The 23974-nt window shown below is 40.5% G+C and overlaps 2 protein-coding genes across 5 annotated transcripts in view; one reads left to right on the top strand and one right to left on the bottom strand.

The window, feature by feature from the left end:
• The window catches only part of LOC111079813 (ran-binding protein 16), a 161605-nt gene that overhangs the window by 53449 nt on the left and 84182 nt on the right, over positions 1 to 23974 (bottom strand). For 3 of the 4 annotated variants that reach the window (XM_041595856.1, XM_041595854.1, XM_041595855.1), the window contains exon 15: positions 8370 to 8489. The exons of the other annotated variant lie outside the window; for it this stretch is intronic. In XM_041595856.1, coding sequence (XP_041451790.1) covers positions 8370 to 8489 — 120 coding nt within the window. The remainder of the gene's footprint in view (positions 1 to 8369; positions 8490 to 23974) is intronic. 4 annotated transcript variants of the gene reach the window in all.
• LOC121405233 lies at positions 11147 to 12999 on the top strand. Its single transcript, XM_041595858.1, has 2 exons — positions 11147 to 11644; positions 11809 to 12999. Exons 1-2 carry the CDS (start codon positions 11227 to 11229, stop codon positions 12888 to 12890), a joined length of 1500 nt encoding a protein of 499 aa, XP_041451792.1. The 5' UTR covers positions 11147 to 11226; the 3' UTR covers positions 12891 to 12999.

Raw genomic sequence — 23974 nt, 5'->3', positions numbered from 1 at the left:
CACAGATTTTCGTCCTTTGTGGGGGCGGAAGGGGGCGGTCCGAAATTTTGAAATACACTTGTAGCAGTGTGATATCACATGAGTCTGGAAACCTAGCTGGTTGCTCTAGCTCTTATAGTCTCTGAGATCTAGGCGCTCAACAAGACGGACAGACAGACAGACGGACAGACAGACACACGGAGAGACGGACAGACAGACATAGCTATATCGACTCGGCTATTGATGCTGATCAAGAATATATATACTTTATGGGGTCGGAAACGTTTCCTTCTCTGCGTTACACACATCCACTTTTACCACAAATCTAATATACCCCTTAACTCTTTCTTGAGTACGGGTATAAAAATGTGTCAAGTACATTGTAAAAAATGTTTATGCCTTTCATAACGTCAGTGCACAAGTACAGAGCGGACCAATCAAAATGAATAATGAGGTTATTAAGCTTCGTAAACTCGGCTTTACGAAAGCAGCGGACACGTTCCGATAGCCTACCCGTTCGATCCAATACAGTAGGCCCAATATCGACCAACACTTCGAATGTAGGATGGTAGGAGTCTTCCGGTATACTGAGCGGAAGGGCTCGGGTTAACAACGCTATGGTCGGATCCGAGACAAAGCACAGATCAAGCAATCGACCCAAGGAATTTTCACATGGTTGACTTGAGACAAGGATAGGTTTAACAAGCCGTCGATAAAGTCATGTAGTGACATTGTCACAGGGTTATTCGTTTACAATCAAAATCGTTTACCGAAGACCAAACAGTACCTGGCAAATTGAAATCACCAAGAACTATCATATGGTCTTTATCTGATAGCGAGGAAGAAACAGTTTTTAACGCGGACAGGTGATGCTCGTATATTAAGACATCTGAGGAAGGTGGAATGTACGAGCAAGTAATGAAATGGAAAAGTCTGGGAGAATCAGTTTTACGCACAGGAATTCCAGGTCTTGTTGAACCTAGACCATGAAATGTTGTTCCGACGTGAAGTTTAAGTCCATGGCAATGAGGACCCCGCCTCCACGTCGAGACGAACGTTCATTTCTAAAAATTGTGTACCGACCTGCCAAAACTTCGGAACTACGGATTTCCGGCTTTAACCAGGTCTCGGTAAACACAATAACATGGGACGAGAATGCGAGACTCTCAAAAAAAAGAGTGCTGAGCTTACTACGCAAGCCTCTAGCATTCTGGTAGGAAACTAAACGAGAGGAAGTTAGTTTTTTGGATGGGTAGAAGTTGAGGTGGAAGATGAGGGTAAAGATGGAGCACTGGTATGACTACTAGGAAGAGTTATGGGGGGCCTATTCTTTTTCTTGGCCTTAAACTCTTTAACCACCAAATGCTCCGGCCAAAACTTGGCGGAAAAAATGGTTTCAAATTGAGTCCGGGAGACGCTTATCTTAAAGGAAAATATCTCCCTGGCGTAAGAAAAGTTAAATTTTTTTTTACCTTTAAGCCAAAGGCTTTTATTTTGCTTTGTATAAAAGCGGTAACATCATTGGATGTGAGGTCAGGGGCTAGCCGCGAGACAAAAACTTGTCGCTTTGGTGGGACTCCCACCAGTGGTTTTGGCACCATAGGCACAGTACCTGTGATGCCTGCATTCGGTGGTCCTGGACATCTATTAGCTGGTGGGAGCGAAACTGATGGGATAGTTAAGGAGTTGGAAGCGGACTCGAGAGAGAAAGAACAGTCATTGAGAGTTGGGTAATAGAGAGAGTGATAGACGGAAATATATTTATAATTTATGGCTCTAGCCATGGCTCGTTACAAACAGCGAATGGGCAGCAGAGTTACGCTGTTCGAAAACAAAAATCGAACTAACATACAGCATACAGCCAACAAACCCTGGCTCTGGCCACGGTTCTCTACAAATAGCGGTGTGTCAGCACCTTCGGAAAAAGAAAATAATCTAAAGCAAAATACCCAATTACCCAAATTAAGGTCTCTAAACGCTACACAACAAAAGACAACCAGACACTGCACTAGACCAGGGGTCGGCAACCTTTTGAGACGGAAGAGCCAAAATTCGCAATTTACAAAATTTGTGTCAATATTAGCATTGGTTTGATCGCGTTATTGCTTCAGATTTTCGAAATGAATTAGTTTGCCCCTTCTTATGTCTTCGACAAAAAGAAGTAAAATATTTTCGAAACAAGCCAATTCCTCAAGCAAGGTATACGCTGGGTTTCCCTTCCCTTATAGTTTTACATTGAGCTCATTTAATTTCTTTGTGATATCCACCACGAAGTTCAATTTTTTAAGCCATTTGTCTTCTGTTAATTCGGGATGAAAAATGCCTTTTTGATTCAAGAATGTTTTTATTTCACTCAAGCAAGACGCAAAACGTTTCAATACGTTACCCCTGGAAAGCCATCGCACTTTATTGTGCAGAAGTAAATCAGAATACTGGCTATCTAATTCTTCAAGTAATTCCTGAAACAGGCGATGGTAGAGAGCTTTTGCCAAAATGCTGTTAATGATCCTAATTACCAAGCTCATGACCTCATGTGTCTTTTATGTCGCAAGACTTATCCATAGCAAGTGGTAAAGCAGAAGCTAGTTGGATATCTTCCACTTGCATATGGGTTACATTTGAAGACATTTTAGCAGTTCAATCCTGTATGTTTTTTGCAGATAATGGCAAATCTTTGATTTTCTTCATGATTTCCGTTTTATTTTGGAAATCAAAAAACAATTCTTCGCCTCCACATTCAAAGCAATCTTTGATGTACCCGTATTTGAACATTGCGTCCACTTACTTAACATAGATTTCAACTGTTGTTTTTGTTTTTGCATTTTTCAAGAGATTTTTTTCGTGCGTCACCGGTTGGATACTTAGCAGCCAATTGGGAATGGTGTGTAACGAAATGTCTCTCTATGTTCGATTTCTTATTATGTGCAAGCTTTTCTTCGCAAATAACACATGACGGAAGACCATCTGTGTTGCATATAATTGCAAACGGTTCAGTCCAATCCGGCTTAAACGCACGATTTTCATCTTCCGTTCCTCTCTTCTTTTTTTCCGATGCCATTCTAGCGGTGGAGCTGAATTAAATTGTTAATTAAATACTTCCTTTCGGTAATTGATAATCTGTTTCGTTCGATTCTACCTTTTGGTAAAAAAAAAATTGCTTTTAAATCGTCTTCTTCTTGCAATTATGTTACACTGGGTGCTAAGTAGTTTAAATGTAACTAATAATGGCGTCAGTCTTCAGTGTCAAGCAAAAGGGCCTCGATAAAGAGTTTTTTGATTGAAAAATATTCGCACTCCAAAAATTCTGCGAGATTCTCAGTAATCTCGGCTTATTGGCGGCACTATCGAAATGGATCGTATATTGATATGATTATCTGTGCAACATTAGCGGTGACTCTCATGATTCATCGGCTGTTAAACATCGATATTTTAGGGAATAAATGGCTATAGTTGCCATTTCAGAATGACAGTTATTTTCGAAAATGTATGGGTCAGTAATAAGGCTGTATTCCTCCTTTCAGTATATATTTGAATTACAAAAGATTTTTTTTTCGGAGTTTTGAATATTTAATATAATTTTTAATGCTAACTACTAATGGAACTGGAGAGCCGCATCTTTAGAACGAAAGAGCCGCAGGTTGCCGACCCCTGCACGGCAGTCCACCAGCCCGCAACACAAGTAGCACAAGCAGGTTCTGAATTTGAAACAAACCAGCCAAGCCAATAATAGAATTAAATAACACTAGTCAACACGATTTTTCCTCAAGGAACAAAACTAACCTTTTCTTAAAGATTTGGGGCTTAGAAATGGTTTGATGTTATATATTTTTTTTTCTATGGCAGAACTTTTTTTTAAATAATTTTTGAAAACTGGTATTTGGTTTTAAGCTTTTTTCAGAGGTAGCGCTTGTTTTTTTTCAAATGCAAACGAAAAAGGGTTGTACATTTGGTACCTGATCGCGTTCCTTTGTTCCCAATGGGCAGTTGGGCTCGCAACCTTCCAAAAGGTATTTTTTGTTCATTTTTTCCATATTTTAGGTTTGGTTAAGGAATTTTAGCTCCAAAGTCTCTCCATAGATTTTAATAAGCGATACCTTAAACGACGCCAAATTAATGCACCTAACACAAAAAAATAGAGAACACAGGATATAATTTTTTTTCGACTTTTCCTGAGTTTTTAAAGTCAAAATTTCGTAAAAAACACCGCACAAAAATTATCAATTTTTGCATTTCAATGCTTTATATTTCCCAGACGGTAAGCTGAAATCACAAAGTGGTTGGGCTCAACTTCTAGCTGTTGTAATTATCTTTTCAAAATAGCAAAGTTCTTTACAACCAAACATAAGATACTAGAGTTATGTGAAAAAAACAAGCGCTACCTCTGAAAAAAGCTTTAAAAAAAATACCAGACTTCAAAAAAAAGTTCTGCCATAGAAAAAAACATAATTCTTTAAAAAATTTTAAAGCCCCATATCTGTCAGAAAAAGTCGGTTTGGATCCTTGAGAAAAAAAAAGTTCGATTTTGTCGAGTAGTGTAATCAACAAAACAAAACCAAAACGACAGAAGTTATTGAGTCATACAATTTCCCACCTTTCCTACCACTCTTTCGGTCATACAAGGCCAGCCCCGAACCGTAAGTTCCAGCAAATATACAAATTTCTTGTAGAGGAACCCTGGACAGGCTGATGCATATCCCAGCCTGAAATAAGGTATCTTATGCAATGTGGAAATCTAGCAGCTGTCTGGCAGGCAACTCTCCGTGCATGGCAGCAATCAGCTACTCAAACAAAAACCGACATCTGAATTATAGGGTAAGCTTAGGTTAGTTTGTTGGGTTTTTGGTTCATTACAATTAACAGTTTTTGGTATAATGATCGCTATGTTTCTCTTTGTTCTCCCATGGGTCTGCACTCAGCCGAACACTACAAATGACTAGAAATGTTTTCACAATTTGCACACAAATTATGCACACGTTGGACCTAAAGGAAGTTTTACTGCAATGAGCTATTTTTTTTAATGCCTAATTAAAGAAAAGCAGAATGCTTTCAATATAATTATTAATATCTTGCTCCGAATTCGGCTTAAAAAGGGTGGAACTACTGTCCTAACTTCGAAAGTCCGAATCGCCCTAGGAGACCACCTCGGACTCCAGCGGGTTGATCGCGGAATCGTTAAGTGAAAATTCAGTCAGCGGATAGTGACATACTAAAAGGCTTATTTTATTAACTTAACATGTATAATGTTAAATTATTTGGATGAGGGTTAATACCCAATTGAACAACTCTTAATGGGAGAGTAAGATTCGATTCGTTTTAAGTGTGTGTTTATGGGTGTATTTAATCAAATCGCTGGATAAATAGTGCGCGGTTTCGAATGTCCTTAAAAATCGGTGTGTGGCACCGCAGAATTGAATTGAGGTAAAATTCCAGCGGAAGTGATTTTTGTGGCACCAGCTCAGCACGGATTTATAAGGGGATGATCAACAATCACAAATTTAATAGAGTTTATCTCTTTTATCATTAAAGGCTTCCAAGGTAACTTGCAGACGGATGTTATTTACACTGACTTCAGTAAAGCATTTGACTCTGTAAACAATTCCTTTCTAGCACAAAAACATGACCTTTTAGGGTTTCCGCCAAATCTTTTGAGATGGATTTCTAGCTAGTCTCAAAGAGTCCTCTTCAAAAACTCCTTCTCTTCACCTGTTAAGGTTACTTCTACTTTTCACCCTCTTTATTAATGACCTGCCTTCAGTGTTAACAAACTCTCGAGTATAAGGAAATTTCATTTCACTCTCGCTTGCAATCCGATTTCAATAGCTTTCAGTCATGGTGTTCTGCAAATATGTTACACCTTAATGCCTCGAAATGCAAGGTAATGACATTCATCGCTCCAGCCCCTTGTTGGCTCCTTACACCCTCTGCGGTGGTTCTCTTGAGAGAATTACATTGGTTGAAGATCATGGTGTTAAACTAGATCCCAGATTCAATTTTTCTGAACAGGTGGTCATATGAACTCGATGACCGTTATGTAACACTCTATATCCCGCTTGTTCGTCCGATTTTAGAATACGACTTTTGTGTATGGTGCCCTCAGTGCAGAGTACATCAGGACCGTATAGAATCAGTCCAGAAAAACTTTTTGCTCTGGGTGGCCTTAACTGGAATGCAAATTTGAGACTGCCATTGCTTTTAATAAACCTTAGTGAGTCGTAAAAAAATACTTGGTGTGATTTTTATGCACAACCTGATCAAGGGTGACGTAGATAGCCCTGAATTGTTGAGCCGTATAAACATAACGATTCCTATTAGATCTACTAGAAACGTTATTCTTTTGTTCCTTTCACTTTGTAGATCAAATTATTCCTTGCAATAGCCATTTAGGGTCTAATGCTCGGATTATAATTCGCTCTACCATATAATATCCACCACTAACTCTCTTCTCTTTTTATATCACTAATATTAAAATACCTTTCCCGTTATAAGTATTATTCTATGGTAAGTTTGCGGTGGGAGGAGGGCTGCGTTTCTGCCTGGGTTCCGCGCGTAACAGGTTTCGGCTTTGTGTCGCATGGGCCACTTGATGGTGCAGTCATTGCATATGGACATCCACGCTCAACTGACTGCAGGAAAGGCAGCACAACGCCTAGTCGCATCTGTAACTTGATGTCGCTACAAGGATTCGGGCACAGTTTAATTGGAAGCGACATGATCAATAGATCTGATTACATGATCCCCCAAACTAGCCTTGTGTCAAAGCAACTTCATTTATGGGACTCGAAGACTGGAAAAAGGGTCGGGATCAGACTCAACACTTTAAAATTAACGGCTCCAAGATGGAAGAGGGAGTAGAAGCGGGCATATACTGTAAAGATCACGAGGGATTCGGCTTTGTCATAACTTCGAATCGCACTCCCAAAACGGACCGAACGAAGCAAGTCTCGTTATTTTTACTGTGTCAGATCCGAACACATCGGTTTTATCTCTCTTTTACTCTCCAATTGATGTACTGGTAGAGAGAACGAGAAAGAAATACACAAATTTGCAGATTTTTATACCCGTACTCAAAAAAGAGTTAAGGGGTATATTAGATTTGTGGTAAAAGTGGATGTGTGCAACGCAGAGAAGGAAACGTTTCCGACCCCCTAAAATATATATATTATTGATCAGCATCAATAGCCGAATCGATATAGCCATGTCCGTCTGTCCGTCCGTCCGTCTTGATGAGCGCCTGGAGCTCAGAGACTATAAAAGCTAGAGCAACTAAATTTTGTTTCCAGATTCATGTGATATCACACTGTTACAAGTGTATTTCAGAATTTCGACCCGCCCCCTTCCGACCCACAAAGGACGAAAATCTGTGGCAGGCACATTTTTAAAGATACGATAAAACTAAAAACGCAGTATCGTAGAGAATGACCATATCTATCAGATTCTTGAATCTGAATCAGATCGGATCATAATTATAGCCAGAATGAAGAAATTAATTTTCAGTTGTTTCCCCCCGCCCCCTCCAGCAAACGACAACGCAACTCATTTTCCTTCTCGCACACTCTGCCGCGTTCAGTGTGCGAGCAACCCCTAGCCGAGGAAATGTAGAATCTAAATGGTACATGTAGAATATACATGTTAGATGTAGAATATACATTGTAGATGTAGATAACAGATGTAGCAAAAAAAAATGAAAAAGGTAAAATTTTTTTTTTATTCTAAAATTCTAAAAAATCATAAGCTCAAAAATGTATACATATACTGACTGAGTACGGTTATAAGTAGAGTAGCGTCCCCAGAAGTGACTCACACGTTCCTTCTCGTTTTTCCTGGCTTAGGAATTATCACTATAATGAACTTTTTCCATTTTTAGGGAAAGTTATTGTCTTGTGATTGCATTAAAAAGTTGGCAGATGTGTATAATTATCGGAATTATCAGGTCAAATCAAGGGTACTTTCGGGCTTTTAGTTTCAATTCAATGACTTTTAGGATTCCGCCAGCCATTCGATGGGTTCTAAAGCTACTTGTACAGTTTTACGGGATGACGATGGGTACAAAAATGAATTAGTGTCACGGTTAGACTGGAAAAAATTTTTTAAATTATCTTTAAAACCACTAAAAACATGTAATTCTTTTAAAGCTATTTTAATATACAAAATTAAAGTCATATTTTATATAATTGGTTATTTAAAGGTAACAGTTGTTCGATCGATTTTAATATTAGTCGCCGAGCCCATATGATCTTTTTTAAAGACTCATAAGACTGAGCTGATAAAGTCAATGCTCGTAAAACATTCATTCGCTAACGATCTTCTACAAATACTAGTTATTGCACTAATAACAAAACTTGCAAATACATTCAATAAAATTTAATTAAAAATATGTTTTATATACTCACTTCTCCTTATTTTTACTGGAAACATTACGCTCGATTCCTAACATCAAATCATCAAACCACTGAGCCATTGTGTGCTGTTTTTCAACTGGTTGCCCACATATAATGCTCTCTTTTAAGGACCTTTAAGAAAATAATTGTGTATATATTATCAGGGGTGCCACAGAAATCGCGACCGAAATGGGAATCCGCGCAGAGGATTTCTGCGTAAAAATTTCAGCGGTGCCACAGAACTCCGAACGATCTCATTTTTCTTAGCAATTTTACTTTTTATTAAAGATTTGGGGCTTAGAAATGGTTTGATGATATTTTTTTTTTTTTCTATGGCAGAACTTTTTTTTGAAAAATTTTTGAAAACTGGTAATTTTTTTTAAGCTTTTTTCAGAGGTAGCGATAGTTTTTTTCACATAACTTTAGTATCTTACGTCTGGTTGTAAAGAACTTTGCTATTTTGAAAAGATAATTAAAAATTAAAGCTAGAAGTTAAGCCCAAATACTTTGTGATTTCAGCTTACCGTCTGGGAAATATAAAGCATTGAAATGTAAAAATGATAATTTTTGTGCGGTATTTTTTACGAAATTTTGACTTTAAAAACTCAGGAAAAGTCGAAAAAAAAATTATATCCTGTAACGCGATCAGGTACAAAATGTACAACCCTTTTTCGTTTGCTTTGTTCCAAATTGGCAGTTGGGCCCGCAACCTTCCAAAAAGTATTTTTTGTAAAATTTTTTCATTTTTTAGGTTTGGTTAACGAATGAGCGATACCTTAAACGACGCCAAATAAACGCACCTATACACAAAAAAATAGAGGACACAAGATATAATTTTTTTTCGACTTTTCCTGAGTTTTTAAAGTCAAAATTTCGTAAAAAATACCGCACAAAAATCATCATTTTTGCATTTCAATGCTTTATATTTCCCAGACGGTAAGCTGAAATCACAAAGTATTTGGGCTTAACTTCTAGCTATTTAATTACCTTTTCAAAATAGAAAAGTTCTGTACAACCAGAAGTAAGATACTAAAGTTATGTGAAAAAAACTATCGCTACCTCTGAAAAAAGCTTAAAAAAAAATACCAGACATCAAAAATTCTTCAAAAAAAAGTTCTGCCATAGAAAAAAAAAAACCATAATTCTTTAAAAAAATTTAAAGCCCCATATCTATCAGAAAAAGTAGGTTTGGATCCTTGAGGAAAAAAAAGTTCTGTTTTGTCGAGTAGTGTAGGCAGAAAAGTGCAAAAATGTGCAGTTAAGCGCAAAAGCAATCGAATATATCGAATAGACGCACATGAATCACAGACCGACGCAACTTTTTGCCACCACTAGGGCCCTATGCTTAACCTATGTAAAAAAAACTGCGTCTTCGCCAAGACGCAAAGAAGCATGACGCAGTCCCAATGTAAACAGCCTATTATATCTGGTTGCATAGAATTTTGCAGTTCTGAAAAGCTGACAAATGCAACTATAAATCCGACCCAGACCCTTTGTATCTGCAGCTTAACGCCTGAAATTTCATCATTTTTTGCGGTTTTTTTTTTCGAAATTTTGATTTTAAAAACTCGGGAAAAGACGAAAAAAATATAATTCTTGGCCAACATTTTTAATTTTAGGTAGACGCATTAATTAAGCGTCGTTTAAGGTATTGCTCATCAAAATCTATGGATAAACGGTCGACTTGCAGCCGTTTGACCAAAACGACTCAAAACTAATTTTACCTGAAATAAGTGCTTTTATTTTTCACATAACTTAAGTATCTTATATCTGGTGACATGGAAATTTGCAGTTCTGAAAAGCTGACAAATGCAGCTTAAAATCCGACCCAGACACTTTGTATCTGCAGCTTAATGCCTGGACAATAACTTTTTAGCGGCATTTATTCTTAACAAAATAAGCTACTAATAAATTGTTCATGCCGAAAAGCATGCACCATGCGCCTTCCCAAAATGAAGCAACTGCAACATCCAATATCCACCACAAAAGCTCAAGGGAAATGTTGCTGAGCGGTGACTTAAGAGCTCGAAGGTGTCGTAGAGTTAAGCTTGCAATGTTAAGTTAGTTTTACGAATAAACTGAAGAAAGAAGCACGCACGCATTTTTTCCTTTGCGCATCCCGAGCGAGATCACCCCCATCAGAGCCGACCACATCTACAAAAAAGGCGGAATTTTACAAGATTACTGGCAGGAACTCCCACCACGAACAGTGCTTCTCAAAGACAAGAGCAAAGAGAGGCAGCCCTTGAAACGGCTAGGTTAGAAAGGAGAAATCGTCGAGCTTATCGTACAGATGAACAGAGGAACAATCTTCGCAGTGCAAGAAGAAATGGTTCAAGTATTGATTTGAATCGAGCAGCGTTTCTGTATGATTGCACCATCGACTACAGCTTGCATCGTTTAGTTTGCAATGGTCCAATGGACGTTGTTTGCCAGCATTGTGGAGCATTGAAGTTTGCTGGTGAAACGTCTGGTTTGTGCTGCCTTAGTGGTAAAGTTAAATTGCCATTATTGGTCCCGCCACCAGATCCATTGTGCTCCCTGCTTTATGGCGAAACACTAGAATCACGACATTTTCTAGCGAACACTCAAAAATACAATGTCTGTTTCCAAATGACTTCATTTGGGGCGGAAATTATCGAAAAACACGGATATAATCCGACATTTAAGGTAATTTACGTTAAAAACTTTATTTTCTATCATTGTAACAAAAATCTGGAATGTAGTTTGTTAGATTTCTGTATTTGTCTCTGAAATAAAAATGACATGTTATTATTTGACTTTACAGATTCAAGGCCAGATTTGCCATCGCATTGGATCATTGCAACCTATAGAAGATGCACAGCATAAATTCTTGCAAATATACTTCATGGGCAATATGGAAGAACAACTTGACCGGCGTCAAGGGATCAACACAGCTACGAAAAGAGCAATTCTCCAAGATCTGCAGCAAATGCTTCATGAACATCATGCATTGGTCAAACTGTTCAAGACTGCTTTAGAGCGCATGCCAAGTGATGACTATAAAGTTGTGATCAGAGCAGATAAAAGACCAGCTGGAACACATGAACGCACATTTAATGCTCCAACAATCGATGAAGTGGCAATCCTGATTGTTGGTGAAAACTTGGAAACACGTGATATTGTACTTACACGACGCAATACTGGGCAACTACAAAGAATATATGAAACACACCGTTCATATGACGCGTTACAATACCCGCTGATGTTTTGGAAAGGAGACGATGGATATCACTTAAATCTCAAAATGATTAATCCATTGAATGGTAAGATATATATTATTGTTTTCATTTTAACTTGATATACATTTTATTCTGTTTGCTTTTAGTACTCAAAAAAAGTTGTAATTTCTAATTTAGTAGAGAGTAGCTGTAAGAGTCGTTAACCTATTACGGGTTCTAAAATACAATTTTTACTGCATTTGTTTCAGGTGAGGAAACTACCAAGAAGGTTAGTTCGATGAATTATTACGCATATCGTTTGATGATTCGTGAAAATTCTGACAATTATTTGTTGCGATTTCGTCGACTGTTTCAACAATATTGCGTTGACATGTACGTTAAAATCGAAACGGAGCGCCTGACTTTCATTCGGTTGAATCAAGCTAAATTGCGTTTGGAAGAGTATATCCATTTACGCGATGCAATTAGCACAGAAGGAGATTCAGAAAATGTTGGTCGGTTGACTATTTTACCGGCGACATACATAGGTAGCCCGCGTCATTTGCATGAATATGCGCAAGATGCAATGACATATGTTCGTCATTATGGTCGGCCAGATCTATTCATTACATTTACATGTAATCCGAAATGGATAGAAATTATTCAATTGCTGCTTCCCGGACAAACATCAAGTGATCGACACGACATCACCGCACGTGTTTTCAGGCAAAAAATTCGGTCACTAATGAATTACATTGTTAAGCAACACGTCTTTGGGAATACTCGATGCTGGATGTATTCAATCGAATGGCAAAAACGAGGCTTACCGCATGCTCACATTCTGATTTGGTTAGTCGAAAGAATTCGGCCAGATCAAATAGATGACATCATATGTGCGGAGATTCCTGCTCCTGAAACCGATCCAGACCTACATGATGTTGTAGTCACGAATATGATTCATGGACCGTGTGGCACTATCAACCGACAATCACCGTGCATGGTCGACGGCAAGTGTTCCAAACGGTATCCACGAAAATTGACGGCAGAGACCATTACAGGCAACGATGGTTATCCATTGTATCGGCGTCGATCACCCGATGATAATGGTAGAACTATCAAAACTAAAGTGAAAGGAAACGATTTCGTAGTTGACAACAGTTGGATTGTTCCATATTCGCCACTTCTTTCCAAAACATTCAAAGCACATTGTAATGTTGAGTTTGCAATTCGGTCAAGTCAATTAAATACATTTGCAAATATGTCACGAAAGGGAGCGACATGGCGGTTTTTGGTATCCAAACATCCAATACCAACGATGAAATCACGCGCTATCAAGTTGGTAGATATGTGAACTGCAATGAAGCAATTTGGCGTATATTTTCATTCCCTATTCACGAACGTCATCCCACTGTTTTACATTTGGGGGTGCATCTAGAGAACGGTCAGAGAGTATATTTCACAGCGTCGAATGCTGCTCAACGTGCCGAAACACCTCCAGCGACAACACTGACCAGTTTCTGTGCGATTTGTCAAAGCGATCCGTTCGCACGTACTTTGCTTTACTCAGTAATGCCACGTTATTACACTTGGAACGCTACATCGAAGAAATTTCAACGTCGGAAGCAAGGCGATGCAGTTCCTGGTCATCCAGATATGCGTTCTACAGATGCTCTTGGTCGTATTTACACAGTTCATCCGAAGAATGATGAATGTTTCTATTTGCGGTTGTTGCTGGTACATGTTCGAGGGCCAACATGGCTCCCAACCCAACATTTGCGGATCGCTACTCGATCAGGAGACCATATTTGGATGGATCCTCACGGGACCAGTAGCTGATTCAACTCGCACCTCAATTTCCTCCTTTACGACAAGGATAAGTGTCAGCTCAGAGCAGCGCTTAGAAAAACTTCTAACGAAGTTTTGGGAGGTGGAGGATCTTCCAGCCAGGCTGGTTGAAGATTCTTCTGAGACCGTCTGTGAAGACAATTTTATGCGAACCACCCGTAGAGATGCAAGTGGCAGATATATATGGTCTCTTTGCCCTTTCGGAATCCTGAATGCATCAAATTAGGTCATTCGAGATCAATCGCACTAGCTCAGTTCCTTAGAAACGAAGGGCGTTTGAAACCAAACGTTCCGTTGAAAGAGCGTATGATCGCGTCCTCCAGGAGTACGTTGACTTAGGTCATATGTGCCAAGTACCTCCAAGTAATGATTCCGATAACTTCTATCTGCCCCATCATGCTGTCCAAAAACCGGACAGCACCACTACAAAGTTAAGGGTAGTCATTAACGCCTCCAGTCTGTCCTCAAATGGCAAGAGTCTAAACGACAATCTCCATCCATCCTTTCCAGATACGTAGATGTCCAGCTCTGTGATTATGAGCTTACCACTGTTACATTCGGGGTAAATTGCGCTCCATTCTTGGCCATTCGTGTGCTGAAGGAACTTGCTCAAGATGTCCTAAAGCGATTCCCACTGGCAAGCAACATCATATCCAATTCGATGTATGTTGACGATGTGCTTGCTGGCGCACACACTACCTAAGGTGCAATCGTAGCGATAAAGGAACTTCGCGCTGCTTTAGATAGTTCGGGATTCCCGCTGAGAAAGTGGACTTCTAACGAGAAGAAAGTCCTCCAGGACATTCCTAAGGACCATTTACTGTGTGCCGATTTCCTTGAAATTTAGGACGCTAGCGCAGCAAAGACATTAGGTATCCGGTGGCAAGCGGACAATGACGAATTCTTTTTTAAACCATCAAGGGTAGCCTTGAGTTCCTCTTGTACCAAAAGAGAAGTCCTATCCCAAATATCCAAATTATTCGATCCAGCGGGATGGCTGGCTGCATTTATAGTCCGAGCAAAAATCTTTATGCAGGAAATCTGGCTTAAAGAGCTCGGGTGGGACAACTCTCTGCCAACAGACCGCCTCAAAGGATGGCAGGACTTTCTCCTTAGCTATCCTGCTCTCCAAGAAATTTGCAGACCGAGATGGGTGCAGCATCACCCTAGGTTGCAGTTTCACGGGTTTTGCGATGCATCCCATCTACGTGCGTGTAGGGAGTGACCATCAGGTCTTCGTCCATCTACTCACAGCAAAGACGAGAGTGGCTCCGGTAAAGACCGTGTCCTTGCCACGCTTGGAACTGTGCGAACTGTCCCTTGATAGCCACGAGCGCTTTTATTGGACAGACTCCACAATTGTGCTAGCCTGACTAAACAAGCCCCCATATAAATGGACGACATTTGTAGCTAACAGAGTGACAAAGATCACCCAGTCCGTCAGCCAGGGAACGTGGTCTCACGTAAGATCGGAGCACAACCCTGCTGATCTTGCTAGCAGAGGGGTTTCATCCAAAGATTTGGCTAGCAGCGATCTATGGTGTCACGGGCCAGAATGGTTGCAATTGAACCAAGACCAATGGCCTATCCCAGCTGCACCTTTGCACGAGACGGAGTTGGAGCAACGCACGGTGTAGTGTAACTTATCCAAGTCATCACCGGAATCCACTATCATCGAGCGCTTCTCAGAATTCGGAAAGGCCATGAGGGTCCTTTCTTACGTTTTCCGTTTTATCATGCGGTGTCAGAAGCCAAACACTCGATTTCCTGTCCAGCTCAGTAGCAACGAGCTATCCGAGACACAAGATCGGATGGTCATCTGTACTCAACGCGCAGAGTATGCAAAGGAAGTCCAGCGCTTGCTAGACAAGCAGCCACTTCCAGCGTCTAGCGGCATCAGTAACCTAAATCCATTTATCGACCAAAAAGGGGTCATCAGAGCATGCGGTCGCGTGAAAACATCCGAGTCATTAAGTTATGATGAAAAACACCCGATCATTCTCCCTTATTCAAGCGTACTTACGCGTCTCCTCGTTCAATTTACTCACCGCATCTCCCTGCATGGTGGAAATCAACTTATGATGCGACTCATCCGGTCCAAGTATTGGATCCCGAAACTGCGGACCTTAGTGAAGACGACTCCTAATTCCTGTCAAGTATGTGTGATCCATCGACGAAAATTGCAAACCCAACTGATGGGAGACTTGCCCGTGTCTTCGTGTGCTTCATCACGAAGGCGATCCATCTGGAGGCAACCTCAGATCTCACAACCGAAAGGTTCCTCGCCGCTTTTCGACGGTTTGTGGCAAGACGGGGCTGCCCTCAGCGAATGTATTCCGATAATGGAAAAAAATTTGTAGGAGCCGCAAAGGCCCTTTCCCATGATTTCCTGGTAGCTACAAGAAACTGCGTTATTGCCGCATATCCTCAACAGCATCTCACATGGCGTTTCAATCCTCCAAGCGCACCTCACATGGGTGGCTTGTGGGAAGCGTCAGAAGATCCGACTAGCCCTCAGTCCGGGCCACTTTCTGGTTGGCGGCCCACTGATTTCTAATTTCTATTGCAGAGCCAGAAATAAAAGAGCACGCAGGGTCAATCATCAACAGATGGCAGCGTCTTAAGGCTCAAAACCAGCAGTTCTGTTTCCGTTGGAAGGAAGAGTATCTCAAAGAGTTACACAAAAGGAATAAGTGGAACATCCCAACGCGGAACCTCCAAGCAGGCGATATGGTTGTCGTAAAGGAAGACAACCTACCACTCAATGAATGGCGCCTAGGAAGAATTGAGCGAACATATCCATATCCATCGGCCAGTAGCAAAGCTCATTCTTCTTCCTATCGATAGTACTGTCCACGTCCAAGTATCCAACTAACCAATATGTTTGATGTTGTTTGGTGCATATGATCCAACCCATTAATATTCCACATTTTTATACCCGTACTCAAAAAAGAGTTAAGGGGTATATTAGATTTGTGGTAAAAGTGGATGTGTGCAACGCAGAGAAGGAAACGTTTCCGACCCCAAAAAGTATATATATTCTTGATCAGCATCAATAGCCGAGTCGATATAGCCATGTCCGTCTGTCCGTCCGTCCGTCCGTCCGTCCGTCTGTCCGTCTTGATGAGCGCCTAGATCTGAGAGACTATAAGAGCTAGAGAAACCAAATTTGGTTTCCAGACTCATGTGATATCACACTGCTACAAGTGTATTTCAAAATTTCGCCCCGCCCCCTTCCGCCCCCACAAAGGACGAAAATCTGTGGCAGGCACATTTTTAAAGATACGATAGAACTAAAAACGCAGTATCGTAGAGAATGCCCATATCTACCAGATTGCCGAATCTGAACTAGATCGGATCATAATTATAGCCAGAATGAAGAAATTAATTTTCTGTTGGTTCCCTCTCCTTCTCCAGCGCTGCTGACGCTACTGATTCTCTTTCTCGCTCGCACACTCTGCCGCGTTCAGTGCGCGAGCAACCCCTAGCGGAGGAGATGTAGAATATAAATGGTACATGTACAATCTACATGTTAGATGTGGAATATACATTGTAGATGTAGATAACAGATGTAGCAAAAAAATTTAAAATGTAAAATTTTTTTTTTAATTTTTAAATTCTAAAAAATCATAAGCTCAAAAATGTATATACTGACTGAGTACGGGTATAAGTAGAGTCGCGTCTCCAGAAGCGACTCACACGTTCCTTCTCGTTCTCTTTCCAAGCATGACACCTCGCCGTCGTCCAGTAGAGCGCAACCAGCCATGGGGAGCCAACAGCTTCCGCTGTCGGGTCTGCCGAGGAGTCCACGCGCTAAGGAAGTGCCAACGCTTTCTGAAGCTGAACGCGGAAAAGCGTCTACGGGCAGTGCTGATCAACAAGTACTGCCACAATTGCCTGGCTCACCAGCACTCCCGGCACTGATGCCGAAGCGGCGACACATGCCGTGTGTGCGGAAAAAACCACCACACACTCCTCCACTTGGGCGGATCGCGCCAGACTTCCCGTCCGAAGTCGCGCTCTCTTCCATCGAGGGCATGCTCCCCACCAGCGAGATCGACTTCAAGGTCCGCTGCTCCTCCGACGACGCTGGCATCGCTCCTACAATCCAGGAGCACCAGCATCCTTCCAACGGCATGGGTCGTCATCGACTCAGGCCACAAGACCTTCGAGACTGGTGCACTCATCGATCCGTGCAGCCCAACCAGCTGCATCAGCGCATCATTGGCAACGGCCTTCGGGCTCTCCGTCACTCGCGTTGGTGCGGATGGTGCTTGTACCGCCTTCATCCGATCAAGGACAAGGAGCGATGTCAGGCTGGAAGTTGTGCGGACTGCGCAACCCCAACTCCAAATAAGGACACCTGCAAAACACTTGGGTGACCACATCAAGGACCACTTTGCAAATATTCACCTGGCAGACGAAAATTTTTATCGGCCGAGCACAGTGTCGTTGGTACTGGGGGCAGATGTGTACCCAAAGATCATTCTGCCGGGAGTGATCCCAAGCACTGAAGGCTTCCCGGTGGCACAAAACACGGTGTTTGGGTGGACCCTATCCGGAACATGCAGCACAGCATAACTCTATTGAAATGCATCTATTCATTGCGCATATCGAGTTTTTTTTTTTGTATTCTGCTATTCGGGACGGAAACAAATCCAACATTTAGCCGAACAGGGGTCATTGACATAAATTCAATAGCATTAATGTGTAGAATTGGTTTGTTAGTTCTATTTTGGCATTTTGAAGCAATGCCACCTGGTAGAACTACAAATGACTAGAAATGTTTTCACTCTTTTTCTTGAGAGTCTCGCATTTTTCGACTTTCGACTTTTCCCGAGTTTTTAAAGTCAAAATTTTGGGAAAAATACCGCAAAAAAATGATGAAATTTAAATTTGAAAGCTTAATATCTTCCAGGCGTTAAGCTGCAGATACAAAAGGTCTGGTCGGATTTATAGCTGCATTTGGCAGCTTTTCAGAACTTCAAAGTTCTATGCAACCAGATATAACATACTTAAGTTATGTGAAAAAAAAGCATTAATTTCACGTACAATTATTTTTGAGTTGTTTTGGTCAAACGGTTCCAAATTGACCGTTTATCCATAGATTCTAATAAGCAATACCTTAAACGACGCCCAATTAATGCGTCAAACCAAAAATGTTGGCCAAGAACTATTTTTTTTTCGACTTTTCCCGAGTTTTTAAAGTCAAAATTTCGAAAAAAAAAAATTAATGCAAAAAATGATGAAATTTGAATTTGAAAGCTTAAGATCTTCCAGGCGTTAAGCTGCAGATACAAAGTGTCTGGGTACGATTTATATTTGCATTTGGCAGCTTTTCAGAACTTCAAAGGTCTATGCAACCAGATATAAGATACTTAAGTTATGTGAAAAAAAGCATTAATTTCACGTAAAATTATTTTTGAGTTGTTTTGGTCAAACGGCTCCAAATTGACCGTTTATCCATAGATTCTAATAAGCAATAACTTAAACGACGCCCAATTAATGCGTCTATCTAAAACCGAAAATGCATGCCAAGAAATGTTTTTCTTTCGACTTTTCCCGAGTTTTTAAAGTCTAAATTTTGGGAAAAATACCGCAAAAAAATGATGAAATTTAAATTTGAAAGCTTAATATCTTCCAGGCGTTAAGCTGCAGATACACAGTGTCTGGGTATGATTTATAGTTGCATTTGGCAGCTTTTTAGAACTGCAAAGTTCTATGCAACAAGATATAAGATACTAAAGATATGTGAAAAATAGAAGCACAACCTCTGAAAAAAACCAAAAAAAAAAATACCAGATTTTAAAAATTCTTTAAAAAAAATGACACCATAAAAAAATAATAAAGTACTACAAAAATTTTAAATCCCGAAATCTATCAGAAAAAGTCATTTTGGTTCACAGCCTAAATCAAAAGTTCAATTTTGTCGAGTTGTGTTATAATACGTAGCATTAAGTAAATGCCACCGAGCATAATTGTTTGTTTTACTATGTTTTGTTATTGTCTATCGCTCTGTTAGCTCTCTCGCGCTAAAGCTTGCGCTCTCGCTGAGCTTTTGGCTGCTGCTGCAATTTCTGAGCGCAGATGGAAGTAGTGCAGCTCCGACCACAAACAGAATTAAAACGTTATGTTGTACGTATAGAAAGCCAATTTCTCGTTTTTATATATACATATTTGCGTCAAGGTGATATACTTCGATATCCTCCTCTAAACAAGGTTTATAGTTAGTTTTTTGTCTGGTCGTTAATATGCAATGACTGCACCATCAAGTGGCACATGCGACATATGGTCTTTATCTGAAAGCGAGGAAGAAACAGATCTTAAAGCGGACAGGTGATGCTCGTATATTAAGATATCCGAGGATGGTGGAATATACGAGCAAGTAATGAAAATGGAAAAGCCTGGGAGAATCAGTTTTACGCACAGGAATTCGAGGTCTTGTTGAACCTAGACCATGAAATGTTGTTCCGACGTGAAGTTCGAGTTCACTGCAATGAGGACCCCAACTCCACGTCGAGACGAACGGTCATTTATAAAAATTGTGTACCGACCTGCCAAAACCTCGGAACTAAGGATGTCCGGCTTTAACCAGGTCTCGGTAAACACAATAACATGGGACGAGAATGCGAGACTCTCAAGAAAAAGAGTGCTGAGCTTACTACGCAAGCCTCTAGCATTCTGGTAGGTAACTAAAAGAGAGGAAGTTAGTTTTTTGGACGGGTAGAAGTAGAGGTGAAAGATGAGGATGGAGATGGAGCACTGGTCTGGCTACTAGGAACATTAATGGGGGGCCTATTCTTCTTCTTAGCCTTAAACTCTTTAACCACCAAATTCTCCGGCCAAAACTTGGCGGAACAAATGGTTTCAAATTGAGTCCGGGAACGACTTATCTTAAAGGAAGATATCTCCCTGGCGTAAGAAAATTTAATTTTTCCACCTTTAAGCCAACGTCGTTTATTTTGCTCTGTATAAAAGCGGTTTGATCATTGGATGTGAGGTCAGGGGCTAGCCGCGAGACAAAAACTTCGCTTTGGTGGGACTCCCACCAGTGGTTTTGGCACCACAGTCCTAGTACCTGTGATGCCAGTATCCGGTGGTCCTGGACATCTATTAGCTGGTGGGAGCGAAACTGATGGGATAGTTAAGGAGATGGGCGCGGACTCGACGGACACGGACGCTACAGACATGTTAACCTGCATACTCTCCGAAGTGACGCATTCGGCTCCCGAATCACCAGCATCACCAGCAGCGATCGTTGCCATTGGAGTAGCAAACGTAATCAACTGCTGCAATAAGGGAGTGAAGACATTTTGAATGCAATTGTACCGATCACAGATGTATGTAGTTTTAAGGAGTGTCTCCAGCATCACGGAAAATTCCTGCCATGAATTTGCTAGTTATGCCGTGAGGGTGTGGAACATAGCTAAAACCGGGTTGATGAATCAGCTGTGTTTTGTAAACAGTGCCAACTGTAAAATTCTGCTAAAATTAAAAAAGGAATGAAATGCACTCTGATGATGAAGTGATTGTGTTGGTGGCGGCATATATTGTTGCAAAACAAAAAGGAATAATTTTCATCTCCCTTTTTGGTTTTGCGGCCAGTTTTTTCCTACATCTTGCACCATTCACTTCAGGAATAATTGTTGAACATATATTCCTGAGCTGGGTGTCAGCTGTTCTCTCAGTCCACATACGGTCCCGATAGGCAACTATCGATATAAATCTGTGGATTCCGCTCGTGTTGCTGGATACACACTCCAGGAAAACGTAAAAGAAAAATTCCTGGCACAGTTTTTTTTATATGAAGTTTGACAGAAATTTTTAGATTCCGCGGTGCTGGATACTATGCTTTAACAGCAAAATTTTAACCGACACCGATTTTTTTAAGGGCTCATGTCCAAAGAAAAGTTCTGCAAGTAATGCTCTTATAAATTCGTTACCTCAAGAAAAATTAACTCATTTGAAATCTAAACACTTCAATTTAATTTTCACGGATGGTTCAGTCACAGACAATTACGTGGGTTGTGCTTTTATCTATAAAGAATCAGGATTCTTTATAAGTTTCTTTACCTAAAAAAAGTTATCGTCACTCACAGCTGAGCTTATAGCCATTAATAGGGCCATTGACTTTGCCATTTCCGAAAACTTTCTTAAAACTGCAATCCTCACTGATAGTCTCAATGGGGTTTTAAATTTAAACGTGTGAGTCGCTTCTGGGGACGCGACCCTACTTATACCCGTACTCAGTCAGCATATACATTTTTGAGAATGATTTTTCAAATTAAAAAAAAAATTTCACATTTTACATTTTTTTGCTACATCTGTTATCTACATCTACATCTACGATGTATATTTTACATCTAACATGCAGATTATAGATGCACCATTCATATCATATATATCCTCCGCTAGGGGTTGCTCGCGCACTGAACGCGGCAGAGTGTGCGAGCGAGAAAGAGAATCAGTAGCGTGTTTCATGCAGGGTCTATTTTTTCACTTTTTAGGTTTGGTTAGCGAATTTTAGCTCCACCGTTTATCCATAGATTTTAATTAACGCCTAATTAATGCGTCTATCTAAAACTAAAAATGCATGCCACGAAATGTTTTTCTTTCGACTTTTCCCGAGTTTTTAAAGTCAAAATTTTGGGAAAAATACCGCAAAAAAATGATGAAATTTAAATTTGAAAGCTTAATATCTTCCAGGCGTTAAGTTGCAAATACAAAGTGTCTGGGTATGATTTATAGTTGCATTTGGCAGCTTTTCAGAACTGCTTTTCAGTTCTATGCAACAAGATATAAGATACTAAAGTTATGTGAAAAATAGAAGCACTACCTCTGAAAAAAACAAAAAAATTCTTTAAAAAAAATGACACCATAAAAAAAATAATAAAGTACTACAAAAATTTTAAAATCCCGAAATCTATCAGAAAAAGTAATTTTGGTTCACAGCCTAAATCTAAAGTTCAATTTTGTCGAGTAGTGTTATAATACGTAGCATTAAGTAAATGTCACCGAGCATGTTTTGTTATTGTCTATCGTTCTGTTAGCTCTCTCGCGCTAAAGATCGCGCTCTCGCTGAGCTTTTGGCTGCTGCTGCAGTTTCTGAGCGCAGATGGAAGTAGTGCAGCTCCGACCACAAACAGAATTAAAATGTTATGTTGTACGTATAGAAAGCCAATTTCTCGTTTTTATATATATTTGCGTCAAGGTGATATACTTCGATATCCTCCTCTAAACAAGGTTTATAGTTAGTTTTTTGTCTGGTCGTTAATATGCAATGACTGCACCATCAAGTGGCACATGCGACATATGGTCTTTATCTGAAAGCGAGGAAGAAACAGATCTTAAAGCGGACAGGTGATGCTCGTATATTAAGATATCCGAGGATGGTGGAATATACGAGCAAGTAATGAAAATGGAAAAGCCTGGGAGAATCAGTTTTACGCACAGGAATTCGAGGTCTTGTTGAACCTAGACCATGAAATGTTGTTCCGACGTGAAGTTCGAGTTCACTGCAATGAGGACCCCAACTCCACGTCGAGACGAACGGTCATTTATAAAAATTGTGTACCGACCTGCCAAAACCTCGGAACTAAGGATGTCCGGCTTTAACCAGGTCTCGGTAAACACAATAACATGGGACGAGAATGCGAGACTCTCAAGAAAAAGAGTGCTGAGCTTACTACGCAAGCCTCTAGCATTCTGGTAGGTAACTAAAAGAGAGGAAGTTAGTTTTTTGGACGGGTAGAAGTAGAGGTGGAAGATGAGGATGGAGATGGAGCACTGGTCTGGCTACTAGGAACATTAATGGGGGGCCTATTCTTCTTCTTAGCCTTAAACTCTTTAACCACCAAATTCTCCGGCCAAAACTTGGCGGAACAAATGGTTTCAAATTGAGTCCGGGAGACGCTTATCTTAAAGGAAGATATCTCCCTGGCGTAAGAAAATTTAATTTTTCCACCTTTAAGCCAACGGCGTTTATTTTGCTCTGTATAAAAGCGGTTAGATCATTGGATGTGAGGTCAGGGGCTAGCCGCGAGACAAAAACTTCGCTTTGGTGGGACTCCCACCAGTGGTTTTGGCACCACAGTCCTAGTACCTGTGATGCCAGTATCCGGTGGTCCTGGACATCTATTAGCTGGTGGGAGCGAAACTGATGGGATAGTTAAGGAGATGGGCGCGGACTCGACGGACACGGACGCTACAGACATGTTAACCTGCATACTCTCCGAAGTGACGCATTCGGCTCCCGAATCACCAGCATCACCAGCAGCGATCGTTGCCCTTGGAGTAGCAAACGTAATCAACTGCTGCAATAAGGGAGTGAAGACATTTTGAATGCAATTGTACCGATCACAGATGTATGTAGTTTTAAGGAGTGTCTCCAGCATCACGGAAAATTCCTGCCATGAATTTGCTAGTTATGCCGTGAGGGCGTGGAACATAGCTAAAACCGGGTTAATGAATCAGCTGTGTTTTTTTAAACAGTGCCAACTGTAAAATTCTGCTAAAATTAAAAAAGGAATGAAATGCACTCTGATGATGAAGTGATTGTGTTGGTGGCGGCATATATTGTTGCAAAACAAA

The sequence above is a fragment of the Drosophila obscura genome, unplaced genomic scaffold (genome assembly GCF_018151105.1).
Source record: "Drosophila obscura isolate BZ-5 IFL unplaced genomic scaffold, ASM1815110v1 contig_87, whole genome shotgun sequence".
Lineage (NCBI taxonomy): Eukaryota > Metazoa > Arthropoda > Insecta > Diptera > Drosophilidae > Drosophila > Drosophila obscura.
The sequence above is the reverse complement of the archived record's forward strand: the minus strand, read 5'-3'. Positions and strand labels throughout refer to the sequence as shown.